The sequence below is a fragment of the Pristiophorus japonicus genome, chromosome 1 (assembly GCF_044704955.1).
Source record: "Pristiophorus japonicus isolate sPriJap1 chromosome 1, sPriJap1.hap1, whole genome shotgun sequence".
Classification (NCBI taxonomy): domain Eukaryota; kingdom Metazoa; phylum Chordata; class Chondrichthyes; family Pristiophoridae; genus Pristiophorus; species Pristiophorus japonicus.
The window spans coordinates 433,246,368-433,264,637 of NC_091977.1; the positions used below are offsets into that span (position 1 = coordinate 433,246,368).

The following is an 18,270-nucleotide window of genomic DNA, read 5'->3' on the forward strand; positions in this document are numbered from 1 at the left end:
GCTTGACAAGGTTGATGCAGAGAAGATGTTTCCATTGATAGGGGAGACTAAACTAGGGGGCATAATCTTTGAATAAGGGGTCGCCCATTTAAAACTGAGATGAGGAATTTCTTCTCTCAAAGAGTTGTAAATCTGTGGAATTCGCAGCCTCAGAGCTGTGGAAGCTGGGTCATTGAATAAATTTAAGACAGAGATCGACAGTTTCTTAAACGATAAGGGAATAAAGGGTGATGGGGAGCGGGCAGGTAAATGGACCTGAGTCCATGATCAGATCAGCCATGATCGTATTAAATGGCGGAGCAGGCTCAAGGGGCCGTATGGCCTACTCCTGCTCCTATCTCTTATGTTCTTATGGCCCATGATTGCATGCACCCTAGACTGTTGAAATGATTCAGAATGGAGATAGCAGAGAGTCTGGTCATAATTTTTTGATCCTCATTAAAGTACAACTTATGAAAAATTCTACTGCACATATCCTGTCCTGTACTGTGTACTCCTCAATCATCACTTCTATCCTCACTGATCTATATTGGCTTCCCATCCATCAACACATTAAATTTAATATCCTCATCTTTAAATTCCTCCGTGACTTTTCCCTACCCTGTCTCTGTAATTTATTCTAGCACTCCATTCCTCTGACTCTGGCAGTTTATGTATTTCTGCTCCCCCTAGCCCACAAGGAAACGTTTTTGAAAATCACCTTGCTGGGCTTCTTCTGCTCCTCAATGCAGCTCCCAGGGATAGGGGAATAGGGTGGGAAAGTGGTGTTTAGATAGAAGATTAGCCATGATCTCATTGAATAGGAGCAGGCTTAAGATGCCGTATGACCTACTCCTGCTCCTATTTCTTATATACTTATGTTCTCTCGGCACTTTTGGCCAAGTGGGAAAGCTATCATTGCTCCCCCACACAGACCTCTGGTTATAATAGCAGATGGTGCCCTGATGATTGTGATTGGAACCCGATTTTCATATCTAAAGAGGACTCCGCCGGCTTGGGTGGGTGTCCTTGCTGCCTGCAATTTAAAATTCTAGTTGGTCAGATCGGGGAGGGAAAGGAGTGGGTAAGTCCTCCACTTAATTTTAACTGGCCCCCCACCTGGTTTCCGTCAGGTGAGGAGAGTTCAAATCAGGGCCAAATATCTTCTCTTCTCTGGATTTGTGTAAAAAGTGAATGATGCAACTTCTGGCTTATCTATTGACAGGGATACAGCTGGCCAGGAACGATTCCACGCCCTTACAACTCATTATTTTCGTGGGTCAGATGGTCTTATGTTTGTCTATGACATTACCAATTTAAAGACCTTCAGTAATATCACATATTGGATTAAAGACACCGATGAGGTGAGTTTTTTTTAATATGTTACTGCCCCCTTTTTCTTTCACTTTAAAATTTTTCTCTGCTGTTCCTTTTATGAATACACTGCTTCTATCTATGATGGAGAGCAGATTGTCCCCAGGCTGTTGCTTATGCAGCTTTTGAGATGTTTGCTCAAAGATGCAGTGGCAGCCTAAATCCTATGGGTGGGGACATACAGCACCTCCGTACAGCAATGTAGCCACGACAAAGGATTCAATTCAATGGAAGAACTGATCATCTGTCCCATCACTTCATAATACAGTATGTAAGTACTTCGGTGTAATATGCAACTGCACCACCTGAAAGTCGATGATTTCTTAATGCGCACGGATACTTGAGAGATAATTGCACAGTAAATGATCCCAGTAGGGAGCTGCACTCAGAAAGAGCACATCTTAGGAAATCTCAGGCACACAACCCACAATTTTGTTTCCATTCATTTTAATAGACAAAGAATAAGAGCACTGTGTATGCACACTAAACAGTTTATTTCAGTGTCATATGAGCATATCCAGCTGATAGCATTCTAAATCTGTATAATTAATCCAGTATGGAAGGAAAGAGTGTTTAACCATATAAAATGGTTAATTTTACAGTTACGCTATTAAAGCAGTAATAGTGAGGAAATGGTTCTGATTTTTAAAATAATGGTGCACACTGTTAAGACGTACATCAAATGTATGCTGTTTAGTGAATGTATAAAGATGGATATAATTTTAATTTCAGCATGCAGGGAATGATGTTGGCCGAATATTGATTGGTAATAAATGTGATATGCTAGTGGCACGGCAAGTTTCATGGGACAATGGAAAAAGGGTACGTTTTAATATTCAAACCTAATTACAATTTAGAGATTTGAAAAGATGTTGTAAACTGTATGAAAATAGCCTTTCAGTTCTGAACAGTTTAATGATTGGATAATTTAGAAGTATAAAATCTCTTGTGGACAAAGTAAAGTAAGAATATGTTCTGAAATATGGTGTTTTGTATTTTAAGCTTGCCCAGGAACATGGGATGCAATTCTTTGAGACCAGTGCAAAAGAGGACATGAACATCGATAAAGCATTTGCAGCCCTAGGAGAAGAAATAGTAAAAAAGGTGTGATTTATATAACTTGGTAAAATGACAGCAGTATCCAAGTGGCCACTTTTTTTTCCATTCCCTTTCTCCAAAGATGTTGGGCCCAAATTCCTTAGGGCATGCGGCAGGTTTCCGTTATTTCTGGGAGTTTCCTGGTTGACTTGTAAGTCCCTTGCAAGGCAAGTGATGGCTGGGGGTACAGTCAGGAGTTCCCTCTCCTCAGGCTCCAGTGGGACCCAGTGGAGGCCACTACATTGAGTAAGCAGAGGCACATCGCCTCCACAAGGCCAGATGTGAGCTCCACCAGTATGATCATACCAGACAAGGAGCTTTGACTCCCGAAGAACAAGATTTTAAAAAAAATTGTGGATTGTTCCCCTTGCTTAGGAGTCGATGGGTGTATGGCTGGGATTGTGGAGTGGGTGCCTAGGTAACACCTCTTCTGGTCAACATGGACAGTCATTGGAGATGTTCACAAAAATGGTGTTTGTGCCTGTCTATCTCAAGTAAAGGAAGTGTCCTTCTACTGACCCTGCAAAGTCTGATGGGGTTCGCTCTGGAAGATACCTTCAGGCACAATCCCAGCATAACTGCCAGGATTGCAACCCAAGAAATGTTGGTGTTGTTGCCTCATTGCTGGAGAGTGTTGCCAAAGGCACCAGGTACACACCAGGACGTCACTCCAATAGCAATTCTGTGTAAGCTTTAACAATGAGGGATGGCAGGCCATTCAGGCATAAGTGCCATCACTGTTCTACTTAGTCCACCCATCTTCCAACATCCAGATATTGGTTTCCAGCAAGAGCTGATGGTTAGAGATGTGAGGGTAGAAGTTCATCTGGGCCCACTTTCGGGTTCAGAAGCCTGAGATTGGCCCAATATTGGACCTTGTACCTCAATTCAATCATTTAGGCGAGCTGTCAGCACCTGTAGTGTGTATACAGGCAGCTCAACCATTTAAAGATGTGAATATCAAGCACCGATCATGAGTACTGTGGAGCTGGGGGAGCGCTCCTCCTCCTCGTGGCTCCACAACGTTGATTGATAGATTTTTAAAAATATACTTGCATTTTGTTGGCAGTCGCAGGGGCCACGGACGAATCCCAAGCAGGATAGGTCCGGCTTTTGCTTTACTCATTTCCAATCACTTTCGGCAAGCTGGCCTAAAACAAGTATTAGGCCCCTCATTTACATATGTAAGGGGCCGAACACCTTTTTTAGGTGGCAGTCAGGGATGCCTGAAAAATGAACTTGACCAATTTAGCAGTAGCCCAAATGCACACATGCCCAAATGCGAGCTATCCTAAATTTGGCAAAATATTTGGTGTAAAATGGATGCAATGTATACTAATTTCTACCTTGAGGATCCTTAACTGATTTCTGATTTTACCCTCCCTAAACCAGGGCACTGATGTCAATTTTAGGGCATCTACCAACATCTCTGCTGAGATCAGCGCATTCATCACAGATGGAGATAAACCTGCACAGGTAGCTCCTGAAGCATAAGATAAAGGGAGCGAAATTTGGGCACTTTGGCTGTAAAGCACTTTGATAACTGCTCAACCATCAGTGGACGTGCCTTCAGCTGCCTCGGCCCCAAGCTCTGGAACCCCCTGCTTAAAACTCTACGCCTCTCTACCTCTCTTTCCTCCTTTAAGTTGCATGTTCAGCCATGAACTCATTGAATGGCGGTGCAGGCTCGAAGGGCCGAATGGCCTACTCCTGCACCTATTTTCTATATTTCTATGTTTCTAAGATGCTCCATGAAACCTACCTCTTGGTAGGTTTTGGTCATCTGCCTTAATTTCTTCTGTGGCTCGGTGTCAAATTTATCTGTTTGTCCTGTAACACTGTTGTGAAGCGCCTTGGGACATTTTACTATGTTAAAGGCGCTATATAAATAAAAGTTATTATTATTATTACTTTGTGCCTCCTGTTAGAACCCACGGGGAGCGCTAACTGGGTGGAAATGAATTTTCGCCCGGGCGAGGCGAGAACAGCGCATCTCGCTAAATTGGACAGTGGTTTTACGGAGGCGCAAACAGGTAGCAACCCACTTGGCTGCGTCATCATCGCCATGCACAGCGTCCCGTTACCGACATGGAAGATAAATTCAGTCACGCCCCATGACTTACCGCCTAGCGCTGACAACGACAGCTTCAGCAGTTGAGTTTCAGTCGGGAGTTGGCTGGAGGAGCGCTATTTAAAGGCACCATCTTTAGAAAAAGAAATTGTTGCCCATTACTGTTGCACTTTACTCACACATAGGCAGAATTTGAGCGATTTTCAGTTGACGGAGTGTTCAGCCTCATAACCAGTCCTGTGTTTCATTGAGAAAGAAAGAAAGACTTTCATTTATATAGAGACTTTCACGACCACCGGACGTTTCAAGAACATAAGAACATAAGAATTAGGAACAGGAGTAGGCCATCTAGCCCCTCGAGCCTGCTCCGCCATTCAACAAGATCATGGCTGATCTGGCCGTGGACTCAGCTCCACTTACCCGCCCGCTCCCCCTAACCCTTAATTCCCTTATTGGTTAAAAATCTATCTATCTGTGACTTGAATACATTCAATGAGCTAGCCTCAAGTGATTCCTTGGGCAGAGAATTCCACAGATTCACAACCCTCTGGGAGAAGAAATTCCTTCTCAACTCGGTTTTAAATTGGCTCCCCCTTATTTTGAGGCTGTGCCCCCTAGTTCTAGTCTCCCCGACCAGTGGAAACAACCTCTCTGCCTCTATCTTGTCTATCCCTTTCATTATTTTAAATGTTTCTATAAGATTACCCCTCATCCTTCTGAACTCCAATGAGTAAAGACCCAGTCTACTCAATCTATCATCATAAGGTAACCCCCTCATCTCCGGAATCAGCCTAGTGAATCGTCTCTGTACCCTCTCCAAAGCTAGTATATTCTTCCTTAAGTAAGGTGACCAAAACTGCACGCAGTACTCCAGGTGCGGCCTCACCAATACCCTATACAGTTGCAGCAAGACCTCCCTGCTTTTGTACTCCATCCCTCTCGCAATGAAGGCCAACATTCCATTCGCCTTCCTGATTACCTGTTGCACCTGTAAACTAACTTTTTGGGATTCATGCACAAGGACCCCCAGGTCCCTCTGCACCGCAGCATGTTGTAATTTCTCCCCATTCAAATAATATTCCCTTTTACTGTTTTTTTCCCCAAGGTGGATGACCTCACACTTTCTGACATTGTATTCCATCTGCCAAAACTTGGCCCATTCGCTTAACCTATCTAAATCTCTTTGCAGCCTCTCTGTGTCCTCTACACAACCCGCTTTCCCACTAATCTTTGTGTCATCTGCAAATTTTGTTACACTACACTCTGTCCCCTCTTCCAGGTCAGTTATGTATATTGTAAACAGTTGTGGTCCCAGCACCGATCCCTGTGGCACACCACTAACCACCGATTTCCAACCCGAAAAGGACCCATTTATCCCGACTCTCTGCTTTCTGTTCGCCAGCCAATTCTCTATCCATGCTAATACATTTCCACTGACTCCGCATACCTTTATCTTCAGCAGTAACCTATTGTGTGGCACCTTATCGAATGCCTTTTGAAAATCTAAATACACCACATCCATCAGTACACCTCTATCCATCATGCTCGTTATATGGAGTATGAGAAGAAGCTTGCAGGGAACATTAAGACGGATTGCAAAAGTTTCTATAGATATGTAAAGAGAAAAAGGTTAGTAAAGACAAATGTAGGTCCCCTGCAGTCAGAATCAGGGGAAGTCATAACGGGGAACAAAGAAATGGCGGACCAATTGAACAAGTACTTTGGTTCGGTATTCACGAAGGAGGACACGAACAACCTTCCGGTTATAAAAGGGGTCGGGGGGTCTAGTAAGGAGGAGGAACTGAGGGAAATCCTTATTAGCCGGGAAATTGTGTTGGGGAAATTGATGGGATTGAAGGCCGATAAATCCCCAGGGCCTGATGGACTGCATCCCAGAGTACTTAAGGAGGTGGCCTTGGAAATAGTGGATGCGTTGACAGTCATTTTCCAACATTCCATTGACTCTGGATCAGTTCCTATGGAGTGGAGGGTAGCCAATGTAACCCCACTTTTTAAAAAAGGAGGGAGAGAGAAAACAGGGAATTATAGACCGGTCAGCCTGACATCGGTAGTGGGTAAAATGATGGAATCAATTATTAAGGATGTCATAGCAGTGCATTTGGAAAGAGGTGACATGATAGGTCCAAGTCAGCATGGATTTGTGAAAGGGAAATCATGCTTGACAAATCTTCTGGAATTTTTTGAGGATGTTTCCAGTAGAGTGGATAAGGGAGAACCAGTTGATGTGGTATATTTGGACTTTCAGAAGGCGTTCGACAAGGTCCCACACAAGAGATTGATGTGCAAAGTTAGAGCACATGGGATTGGGGGTAGTGTACTGACATGGATTGAGAACTGGTTGTCAGACAGGAAGCAAAGAGTAGGAGTAAATGGGTACTTTTCAGAATGGCAGGCAGTGACTAGTGGGGTACCGCAAGGTTCTGTGCTGGGGCCCCAGCTGTTTACACTGTACATTAATGATTTAGATGAGGGGATTAAATGTAGTATCTCCAAATTTGCGGATGACACTAAGTTGGGTGGCAGTGTGAGCTGCGAGGAGGATGCTGTGAGGCTGCAGAGCGACTTGGATAGGTTAGGTGAGTGGGCAAATGCATGGCAGATGAAGTATAATGTGGATAAATGTGAGGTTATCCACTTTGGTGGTAAAAACAGAGAGACAGACTATTATCTGAATGGTGACAGATTAGGAAAAGGGGAGGTGCAAAGAGACCTGGGTGTCATGGTACATCAGTCATTGAAGGTTGGCATGCAGGTGCAGCAGGCGGTTAAGAAAGCAAATGGCATGTTGGCCTTCATAGCAAGGGGATTTGAGTACAGGGGCAGGGAGGTGTTGCTACAGTTGTACAGGGCATTGGTGAGGCCACACCTGGAGTATTGTGTACAGTTTTGGTCTCCTAACCTGAGGAAGGACATTCTTGCTATTGAGGGAGTGCAGCGAAGGTTCACCAGACTGATTCCCGGGATGGCGGGACTGACCTATCAAGAAAGACTGGATCAACTGGGCTTGTATTCACTGGAGTTCAGAAGAATGAGAGGGGACCTCATAGAAACATATAAAATTCTGACGGGGTTAGACAGGTTAGATGCAGGAAGAATGTTCCCAATGTTGGGGAAGTCCAGAACCAGGGGTCACAGTCTAAGGATAAGGGGTAAGCCATTTAGGACCGAGATGCAGAGGAACTTCTTCACCCAGAGAGTGGTGAACCTGTGGAATTCTCTACCACAGAAAGTTGTTGAGGCCAATTCACTAAATATATTCAAAAAGGAGTTAGATGAGGTCCTTACTGCTAGGGGGATCAAGGGGTATGGCGAGAAAGCAGGAATGGGGTACTGAAGTTGAATGTTCAGCCATGAACTCATTGAATGGCGGTGCAGGCTAGAAGGGCCGAATGGCCTACTCCTGCACCTATTTTCTATGTTTCTATGTTTCCTCAAAGAATTCCAGTAAATTAGTTAAACATGATTCCCCCTTCATGAATCCATGTTGCGTCTGCTTGATTGCACTATTCCTATCTAGATGTCCCGCTATTTCTTCCTTAATGATAGTTTCAAGCATTTTCCCCACTACAGATGTTAAACTAACCGGCCTATAGTTACCTGCCTTTTGTCTGCCCCCTTTTTTAAACAGAGGCGTTACATTAGCTGCATTCCAATCCACTGGTACCTCCCCAGAGTCCAGAGAATTTTGGTAGATTATAACCAATGCATCTGCTATAACTTCCGCCATCTCTTTTAATACCCTGGGATGCATTTCATCAGGACCAGGGGCCTTGTCTACCTTGAGTCCCATTAGCCTGTCCAGCACTACCCCCCTAGTGATAGTGATTGTCTCAAGATCCTCCCTTCCCACATTCCTGTGACCAGCAATTTCTGGCATGGTTTCTGTGTCTTCCACTGTGAAGACCGAAGCAAAATAATTGTTTAAGGTCTCAGCCATTTCCACATTTCCCACTATTAAATCCCCCTTCTTATCTTCTGAGGGACCAACATTTACTTTAGTGACTCTCTTCCGTTTTATATATCTGTAAAAGCTTTTACTATCCACTTTTATGTTTTGCGCAAATTTACCTTCGTAATCTATCTTTCCTTTCTTTATTGCTTTCTTAGTCATTCTTTGCTGTCGTTTAAAATTTTCCCAATCTTCTATTTTCCCACTAACCTTGGCCACCTTATACGCATTGGTTTTTAATTTGATACTCTCCTTTATTTCCTTGGTTATCCACGGCTGGTTATCCCTTCTCTTACCGCCCTTCATTTTCACTGGAATATATTTTTGTTGAGCACTATGAAAGAGCTCCTTAAAAGTCCTCCACTGTTCCTCAATTGTGCCACCGTTTAGTCTGTGTTTCCAGTCCACTTTAGCCAACTCTGCCCTCATCCCACTGTAGTCCCCTTTGTTTAAGCATAGTACGCTCGTTTGAGACACTACTTTCTCACCCTCAATCTGTATTACAAATTCAACCATACTGTGATCACTCATTCCAAGAGGATCTTTTACTAGGAGATCGTTTATTATTCCTGTCTCATTACACAGGACCAGATCTAAACTAGCTTGCTCCCTTGTAGGTTCTGTAACATACTGTTCGAAGAAACAATCCCGTATGCATTCTATGAATTCCTCCTCCAGGCTACCCCGTGCAATTTGATTCGACCAATCGATATGTAGGTTAAAATCCCCCATAATTACTGCCGTTCCTTTTTCACATGCCTCTATTATTCACTTGGTTATTGCCCACCCCACCATGAAGTTATTATTTGGGGACCTATAAACTACGCCCACCAGTGACTTTTTCCCCTTACTATCTCTAATCTCCACCCACAATGATTTCAAAGTGCTTTACAGCCAATTAAGTACTTTTTGGAGCACAGTCACTGTTGTAATGTGGGAACTTTGAGGACAGATTTATTTCATGGGGGCTGTGTTGGCACTCGATCTCCTGCTCCAATGTCACCATCGGAGGTAACATAGGCAGGGAGAAAGGCAGGGAAATGTGGCCAGAGGGAGGAGGCCCAACAGAGCTGGCAACAGGAGACCTTAACCTCCCAGGGTATTCCGGCAGCAGTTCTCCTACATCGTTCGAAGGCTGCGCTTTAGCAATGACGTGGTAACAGAGCTCTGCCATTTCCTGCAATGAGACCTCAAGCCTCAGACCACAGTGAAGATGGCACTCTCAGTGGCAGTCAAGGTCACCATCGTGCTCAATTTCTATGCCAATGGATCCTTCCAGTGTGCAACAGGAGACCTCTCCAACATTTCCCAGTTCGCCATCCATTGCTCCATCCGCGAAGGCACAGATGGTCTGTCTATAAGGAGAAGGGAATACATTTCCTTCCCCATGACCAGAGAGAAGCAGCTGGAGCATGCATGTGGCTTTACCAGAATAGCGGGGTGCCATTGACTGTACCCACGTCACTTTGCGAGTATCGCATAACAATCCTGAGGTATTCCGTAACTGCGAAGGCGACCACAGATTGAATGTCTAGTTGCTGTGCGACCACACACGCAGAATCCACATCGTCAATGCCTGCTATCCTGGCAGCAGCCACGATGCATTCAACCTACATCAGACTGGTGTGCCAGCTCTCTTCCAGCCATCACATGAAGCTCGTGGCTAGCTGCTCTGAGACAAAGATTATGCTGTCTCTACCTGGTTCATGACTCCCCTCCCCTACCCCAACACTCTTGCCCAGCACTCATAAAATGAGAGCCATGCCACCACCAGGAACATCATTGAGCAGACTGTTATGTATGTAAACATTGTAACTGTGTAAGACTCGCCATCAGAGGGTGCAACTGTTGGAGGCCCAAAGGTCACCTGCACACCTCGTGCAAGGGAGTATAAAAGGTTGTCTACCATGCTACTTGGGTACTCTGGAGTTGTAATAAAGAGACTACGGTCACATCAGTTTTAGCTCACAGTACTCAGTCTTGTGGAGTTCTTCCATACTTAACAATTGGTGACGAGTAATAGATTACGAACTTTCATGCGGTCATGGCTGCCGTTGGAGTTTTAGAGAGATTTGTAGAGGGTGATGATTGGGAAGCCTTCGTTGAGCGTCTCGACCAGTACTTTGCGGCCAACGAGCTGGATGGGGATGACAAAGCGATCAAGCACAGGGCGGATGCTCCTCACCATGTGTGGGTCCACAATATACGGCCTCATCAAGAATCTGCTAGCACCGGAGAAACCAGCAGAGAAGACATATACAGAGTTGTGTACGCTGGTTCGGAACCACCTCAAACCAAAGGAGAGCGTCTTAATGGCCAGGTATCGCTTCTACACGCACCACCATTCCGAGGGCCAGGACATAGAAAATAGGTACAGGAGTAGGCCATTCGGCCCTTCGAGCCTGCACCACCATTCAATAAGATCATGGCTGATCATTCCCTCAGTACCCCTTTCCTGCTTTCTCTCCATACCCCTTGATTCCCTTAGCCGTAAGGGCCATATCTAACTCCCTCTTGAATATATCCAATGAACTGGCATCAACAACTCTCTGCGGTAGGGAATTCCACAGGTTAATAACTCTCTGTGTGAAGAAGTTTCTCCTCATCTCAGACCTAAATGGCCTACCCCTTATCCTAAGACTATGTCCCCTGGTTCTGGACTTCCCCAACATCGGGAATATTCTTCCCGCATCTAACCTGTCCAGTCCCGTCAGAATCTTATACGTTTCTATGAGATCCTCTCTCATCCTTCTAAACTCCAGTGAATAAAGGCCCAGTTGATCCAGTCTCTCCTCATATGACAGCCCAGCCATTCCTGGAATTAGTCTGGTGAACCTTCGCTGCACTCCCTCAATAGCAAGAACGTCCTTCCTCAGATTAGGAGACCAATACTGAACACAATATTCCAGGTGAGGCCTCACCAAGGCCCTGTACAACTGCAGTAAGACCTCCCTGCTCCAATACTCAAATCCCATAGCTATGAAGGCCAACATACCATTTGCCTTCTTCACCGCCTGTTGTACCTGCATGCCAACCTTCAATGACTGATGAACCATTACACCCAGGTCTTGTTGCACCTCCCCTTTTACTAATCTGCCAACATTCAGATAATATTCTGCCTTCGTGTTTTTGCCCCCAAAATGGATAACCTCACATTTATCCACATTATGCTGCATCTGCCATGCATTTGCCCACTCACCTAACCTGTCCAAGTCACCCTGCAGCCTCTTAGCGTCCCCCTCACAGCTCACACCGCCACCCAGTTTAGTGTCGTCTGCAAACTTGGAGATATTACACTCAATTCCTTCATCCAAATCGTTAATGTATATTGTAAAGAGCTGGGGTCCCAGCACTGAGCCCTGCGGCACTACACTAGTCACTGCCTGCCATTCTGAAAAGGACCCGTTTATCCCGACTCTCTGCTTCCTGTCTGCCAACCAGTTCTCTATCCACGTCAGTACATTACCCCCAATACCATGCGCTTTGACTTTGCACACCAATCTCTTGTGCGGGACCTTGTCAAAAGCCATTTGAAAGTCCAAATACACCACATCCACTGGTTCTCCCTTGTTCACTCTGCTAGTTACATCCTCAAAAAATTCAATAAGATTTATCAAGCATGGTTTTCCTTTCATAAATCCATGCTGACTTGGACTGATCCTGTCACTGCTTTCCAAATGCACTGCTATTTCATCCTTAATGATTGATTCCAACATTTTCCCCACTACTGATGTCAGACTAATCGGTCTATAATTACCCGTTTTCTCTCTCCCTCCCTTTTTAAAAAGTGGTGTTACATTAGCTACCCTCCAGTCCATAGGAACTGATCCAGAGTCGATAGACTGTTGGAAAATGATCACCATTGCATCCACTATTTCTAGGGCCACTTCCTTAAGTACTCTGGGATGCAGACTATCAAGCCCCAGGGATTTATCAGCCTTCAATCCCATCAATTACCCTAATACAATTTCCCGCCTAATAAGGATATCCTTCAGTTCCTCCTTCTCACTAGACCCACTGTCCCCTAATACATTCAGAAGGTTATTCGTGTCTTCCTTTGTGAAGACAGAACCGAAGTATTTGTTCAATTGGTCTGCCATTTCTTTGTTCCCATTATAAATTCACCTGAATCTGACTGCAAGGGACCTACATTTGTCTTCACTAATCTTTTTCTCTACACATATTTATAGAAGTTTTTACAGTCAGTTTTTATGTTCCCTGCAAGCTTCCTCACGTACTCTATTTTCCCCCTCTTAATTAAACCCTTAGTCCTCCTCTGTTGAATTCTAAATTTCTCCCAGTCCTCAGGTTTGTTACTTTTTCTAGCCAATTTATATGCCTCTTCCTTGGTTTTAACACGATCCTTAATTTCCCTTGTTAGCCACGGTTGAGCCACCTTCCCTATTGTGTCCTTACACACTACTATAAATTCACAAGAGGCACATGCTGCAGAGAAAGTCACTCTGTGACCTAACTTTTATTCACAGGACCAAGAAGTGATGAAGGTGGGTGGAGCTTCCCCTTTTCTACTTGAAAGACCAGGCTAGGAGTGTCTCCCACAAGTTTACCCCCTGTGGTCAAGGTGTGCATTTCTTAGATGTATATAGCATGCAGTGTTGTTACATGAAGGTTACAGTTACATGAAGGTTACATACATGACATCACCTCCCCCCACCCCCACGTCTTGTGGGGTCAAAGATGAAGTCATTCAGGCGGTCGTCGCTCTCTCGTGGAGCGCCGATGTTGGGGCTCTGGTTGTTGAGCCTTGGCATGTGTCTCTGTCCTCTGTGGTGATTCCGGCTCATCTGGGCTGGCCACAGGGACTGTGCATGCTGCTGAAAGTTCTTGTTGCTCATTCACTGGCGATGGTGTGGGCAGTATCTCATGATCTTCCTCAGGTTCCTCAGTGTCCATGCTGAACCTTTTTTTTACTTGGTCCAGATGCTTGCGGTATATCTGTCCATTGTTAAGTCTGACAACTATGACCCTATTCCCCTCTTTGTCAATTACAGTACCCTCAAGCCACTTGGGCCCCAAAGCGTGATTAAGAACAAATACAGGGTCATCGATTTCTATACATCACCCTTTTGAGTTACGGCCATGGCACTCATTTTGGGACTGGCGTTTGCCCTCAACAATGTCTGACAGGACTGGATGAATGAGGGACAGCCGAGTTTTTAGTGTACGTTCCGCGGACGGGACTCCGTGAGCGAATGCGGTCGGGACCTATAGGCCAGCAGTAGGCACGATAGACGGCATTGAAGGGAAGGCCCTTGAATCTGGAGGATGCCTTGTTTTATGATTTGGACCGCACATTCTGCCTGGCCATTGGAGGCCGGCTTGAACAGTGCTGTCCTGACATGTTTGATGCCATTACCCGACATGAACTCCCGGAATTCATAGCTGGGAAAACACGGGCCATTGCCGCTAACCAGGATGTCCGGCAAGCCGTGGGTCGCAAAGGCCGCACGCAGACTCTCCACAGTGGTGGATGTCATGCACAAATTCAATATGATGCACTCGATCCATTTCAAGTACGCATCAACAACAATGAGGAACATTTTTCCCATGAACGGTCCCAGGTAGTCTACGTGAATAAGTGACCATGGCCTGGTGGGCCAGGGCCACGGCTGAGTGGGGCTTCCCTGGGGGCATTGCCCAGCTGGGCACACGTCGTGCACCTGCGAACACAAGTGTTCCAGGTCTGAGTCAATTCCCGGCCACCATACATGTAACTGGGCAATGGCCTTCATTAGCACGATGCCTGGGTGCTCGCTGTGGAGTTCCCTGATGAATGCTTCCCTTCCCGTCTGGGGCATGACTACCCGGCTGCCCCATAGTAGGCAGTCAGCTTGGATGGAGAGCTCATCCATCCGTCTGTGAAACGGTCTGACCTCCTCAGGGCATGCTCCGTGTGCAAGCGCCCAATCCCCAGTCAGGACACATTTCTTAATCAAGGATAGGAGGGGATCTCTGTTGGTCCAGATTTTGATCTGGCGGGCTGTGATGGGGGAGCCTGCGCTGTCAAAGGCATTGACAGCCATGACCATCTCAGCGCTTTGCTCCGCTGCCCCCTCAGTGGTGGCCAGTGGAAGCCTGCTGAGCGCATCAGTGCAAGTTTTGGTGCCTGGCCATGTGGTGTAGTCATACGCAGCCAGCGTGAGAGCCCATCGCTGTATGCGAGCTAACGCATTGGCATTGACAGCTTTGCTGTCTGACAACAGGGATGTTAATGGCTTGTGGTCCATTTCTAACTCGAACCTTCTGCCAAAAAGGTACTGGTGCATCTTTTTCACCCCATAGACACATGCGAGTGCTTCCTTTTCAACCATCCCATATCCCCTTTCTGCTTGGGAGAGCGACCTGAAGGCATAAGCCACAGGTTGGAGTTGGCCCTCATCATTACTCTGCTGCAACATGCACCCAACCCCATAGAATGATGCATCACTGTCAAAACCAATTTCTTATAGGGGTTGTACAGGGTCAATAGCTTATTAGAACAAAGTAGGATCCGCACCCGATTGAACGCCCGTTCCTGACAGTCCCCCCAAAACCAATCGCAACCCTTACGCAGGAGCACGTGTAGCAGCTCCAACAATGTGCTTAAGTTCGGCAGAAAGTTCCCAAAATAGTTTTGGATTCGGTAAGCCGGATCCCATCTGCGGCAACCCTCCTGCCCAAAAACTCGACCTGTGGGGCCAAAAACACACACTTTGACTTCTTTAGTCACAGGCCTATCCGGTCCAGTCGGCGTAGCACCTCCTCCAGGTTGTGGAGGTGTTCCTCGGTGTCTCGACCCATGATAAGGATGTCATCCTGAAATACGATTGTTCCAGGGATGGATTTGAGCAGGCTTTCCATGTTCCTTTGAAAGATAGCGGCTGCTGAACGAATGCCAAACGGACACCTGTTGTAGACAAACAACCCCTTGTGCGTGGTGATGGTGGTCAGTATCTTGAATTCTTCGGCCAGTTCCTGGGTCATGTAGGCTGAAGTGAGGTCAAACTTGGTGAACGGCTTGCCGCCTGCCAGTGTGGCAAAAAGATCCTCCACTCTCGGAAGTGGGTATTGGTCTTGTAGTGACACTCGGTTGATAGTGGCCTTGTAGTCGCCACAGATCCTGACCGAGCCATCCGTTTTTAGGACAGGGACGATGGGGCTTGCCCAGTCGCTGAATTCAACGGGTGAAATTATGCCCTCTCTCAGCAACCTGTCCAACTCACTTTCAACTTTCTCCTGCATCACATACGGCACAGCTCTGGCTTTATGGTGCACTGGTCTGGCATCCGGGGTGATGCGTATCACAACTTTGGTATCTTTGAAAGTCCCGACACCAGGTTGAAATAGTGACTTAAATTTCTGTAGGACCTCTGAGCATGAATTTCGCTCCACAGATGAAATAGCGTGCACATCCCCCCATTTCCAGTTCATCTCGGCCAGCCAGCCCCTCCCCAAAGGCGCGGGACCATTTCCCGGGACAATTCAGAGTGGCAGCCGGTTCTCTGATCCATTATGTGTGACCACCAATATTGCGCTGCCTAGCACTGGGATGATCTATTTGGTGTACGTCCGTAATTGTGTGTCAATGCGTTCTAGTTTGGGCTTGCTAGCCCTGAGTGACCATAGTTTCTCGAATTGTTGGACACTCATAAGTGACTGTCTAGCTCCATGCATACCGGGATGCCGTTTAATAGGACTTTCATCATCATAGGTGCCATTTATGTATATGAGCTGTGATGTTTGCCACCTGAACCCGCTGAACTTCAGCATCCATTGCTGTGTCCCAAGCATCACCCTGCCTTGCAGACCCTTCTTGTGGTTCATCTGCCTCGTAAATTAGCCTCACTGCGGGCTTCCTGCACATTCTGGCTAAATGTCCACTGAAGTTACAATTTCTACAGATGAATTGTTGGAACCTGCAGGTTTTTGCAGCATGTCTGCCCCCGCACCTCCAGCATGAGCTGAGATTGTTGTGAACAAAAGGGCTGTTGCCGGGCATTCCTCTCTGATTGTCTCTTTGATTACTCTTGAGCACTCTGTTAGCGGGTGTCAATGGCCCCATCCCGGGACGTATTGTCCCTTGTGATGGTGTAATTGTCCGTTAAACCTGCCATTGTCTCTGTTGATGACCCACTCTACAGTCTGTTATGCCTGGGTGGTGTCGAATTGCTCTTGCCTGCCTGCGGAGTTTTGAGTCGTGTTTACTATGTTAACTCCCTGCTCCATCGCCACATTGGTAGCAGAGTTGCGCGCGTATATTATCTTGGTTTCCTCCTCCCCCGCCATGAAGGTCTGAGCCATCAATGCCACTGCTTCCAAGGTCAAGTCCTTGGTCTCAATTAGCTTTCTTAAAATCCTGGCATGCCCAATGCCCTCAATGAAGAGATTCCATAACATCTCCCCCCTGCAGGCGTCTGTGAACTTACAGAGGCTGGCCAAACACCGAAGGTCCGCAACAAAGTCCGGTATGCTCTGTCCTTCCCGACGTCGGTGTGTATAGAATCGGTGTCGGGCCATATGTATACTGCTCACCAGTTTGAGGTGCTCATCAATCAGTTTGCTGAGCTCCTCGAAGGTTTTGTCCGGCAGCATCTCAGGTGCGAACAGCTCTTTCATCAGTGCATAGTCTTAGGTCCACAGCTGATCAGTAGATGTGTCCTTCGCTTGTCAGCCGCTGCCTCTCCCAGCCAGTCCTTCTGCTGGAGCCTCTCACCAAAATCGTCCCAGTCCTCACCAACACAGTACCGTTCCTCTGTGCTACCGGTGACCATTCTCGTGAGTTGTTGATTCCCGTTTCTCGTCGCCAAATGTTGTGTCCTTACACACTACTATAAATTCAGACGAGGCACATTCTGCAGACAAAGTCATTCTGTGACCTAACCTTTATTCACAGGACCAAGAAGTGATGAAGGTGGGTGGAGCTTCCCCTTTTATACCTGAAAGACCACCCCCTGTGGTCAAGGTGTGCATTTCTTAGGTGTATATAGTGTGCAGTGTTGTTACATGAAGGTTACAGTTAAATGAAGGTTACATACATGACATTCCCCATTTTATTTTCACTCCAGACAGGCATGTACAATTGCTGAAGTTCATCCATGTGATCTTTAAATGTTTGCCATTGCTTATCCACCGTCAACCCTTTAAGTATTCCTTGCCAGTCTATTCGAGCCAATTCATGCCTCATACCATCGAAGTTACTTTTCCTTAAGTTCAGGACCCTAGTTTCAGAATTAACTGTGTCACTATTCATCTTAATAAAGAATTCTACCATATTATGGTCAATCTTCCCCAAGGGGCCGAGCACAACAAGATTGCTAATTAGTCCCTTCTCATTACACATCACCCAGTCGAGGATGGCCAGCTCTCTAGTTGGCTTCTCGACATATTGGTCGAGAAAACCATCCCTAATACACTCCAGGAAATCCTCCTCCACCGCATTGCTACTAGTTTGGTTAGCCCAATCAATATGTAGATTAAAGTCGCCCATGATAACTGCTGTACCTTTATTGCACACATTCCTATTTCTTGTTTGATGCTGTCCCCAACCTCACTACTACTGTTTGGTGGTCTGTACACAACTCCCACTAGCGTTTTCTGCCCTTTGATATTCCACAGCTCCACCCATACCGATTCCACATCATCCAGGCTAATGTCCCTCTTTACTATTGCATTAATTTCCTCTTTAACCATCAACGCTACCTCGCCACCTTTTCCTCTCTGCCTATCCTTCCTAAATGTTGAATACCCCTCGATGTTGAGTTCCCAGCCTTGGTCACCC

General features: G+C 46.2%; 1 protein-coding gene across 2 annotated transcripts in view; it reads left to right on the forward strand.

Moving 5' to 3' along the window:
- The window catches only part of LOC139259964 (ras-related protein Rab-10-like), a 147,420-nt gene that overhangs the window by 66,430 nt on the left and 62,720 nt on the right, over window positions 1–18,270 (forward strand). The window contains exons 3-6 of one of the 2 annotated variants that reach the window (XM_070875970.1): window positions 1,205–1,343; window positions 2,086–2,175; window positions 2,356–2,457; window positions 3,844–3,927. In XM_070875970.1, coding sequence (XP_070732071.1) covers window positions 1,205–1,343; window positions 2,086–2,175; window positions 2,356–2,457; window positions 3,844–3,927 — 415 coding nt within the window. The remainder of the gene's footprint in view (window positions 1–1,204; window positions 1,344–2,085; window positions 2,176–2,355; window positions 2,458–3,843; window positions 3,928–18,270) is intronic. The other variant, XM_070875979.1, reaches the window with a different exon arrangement.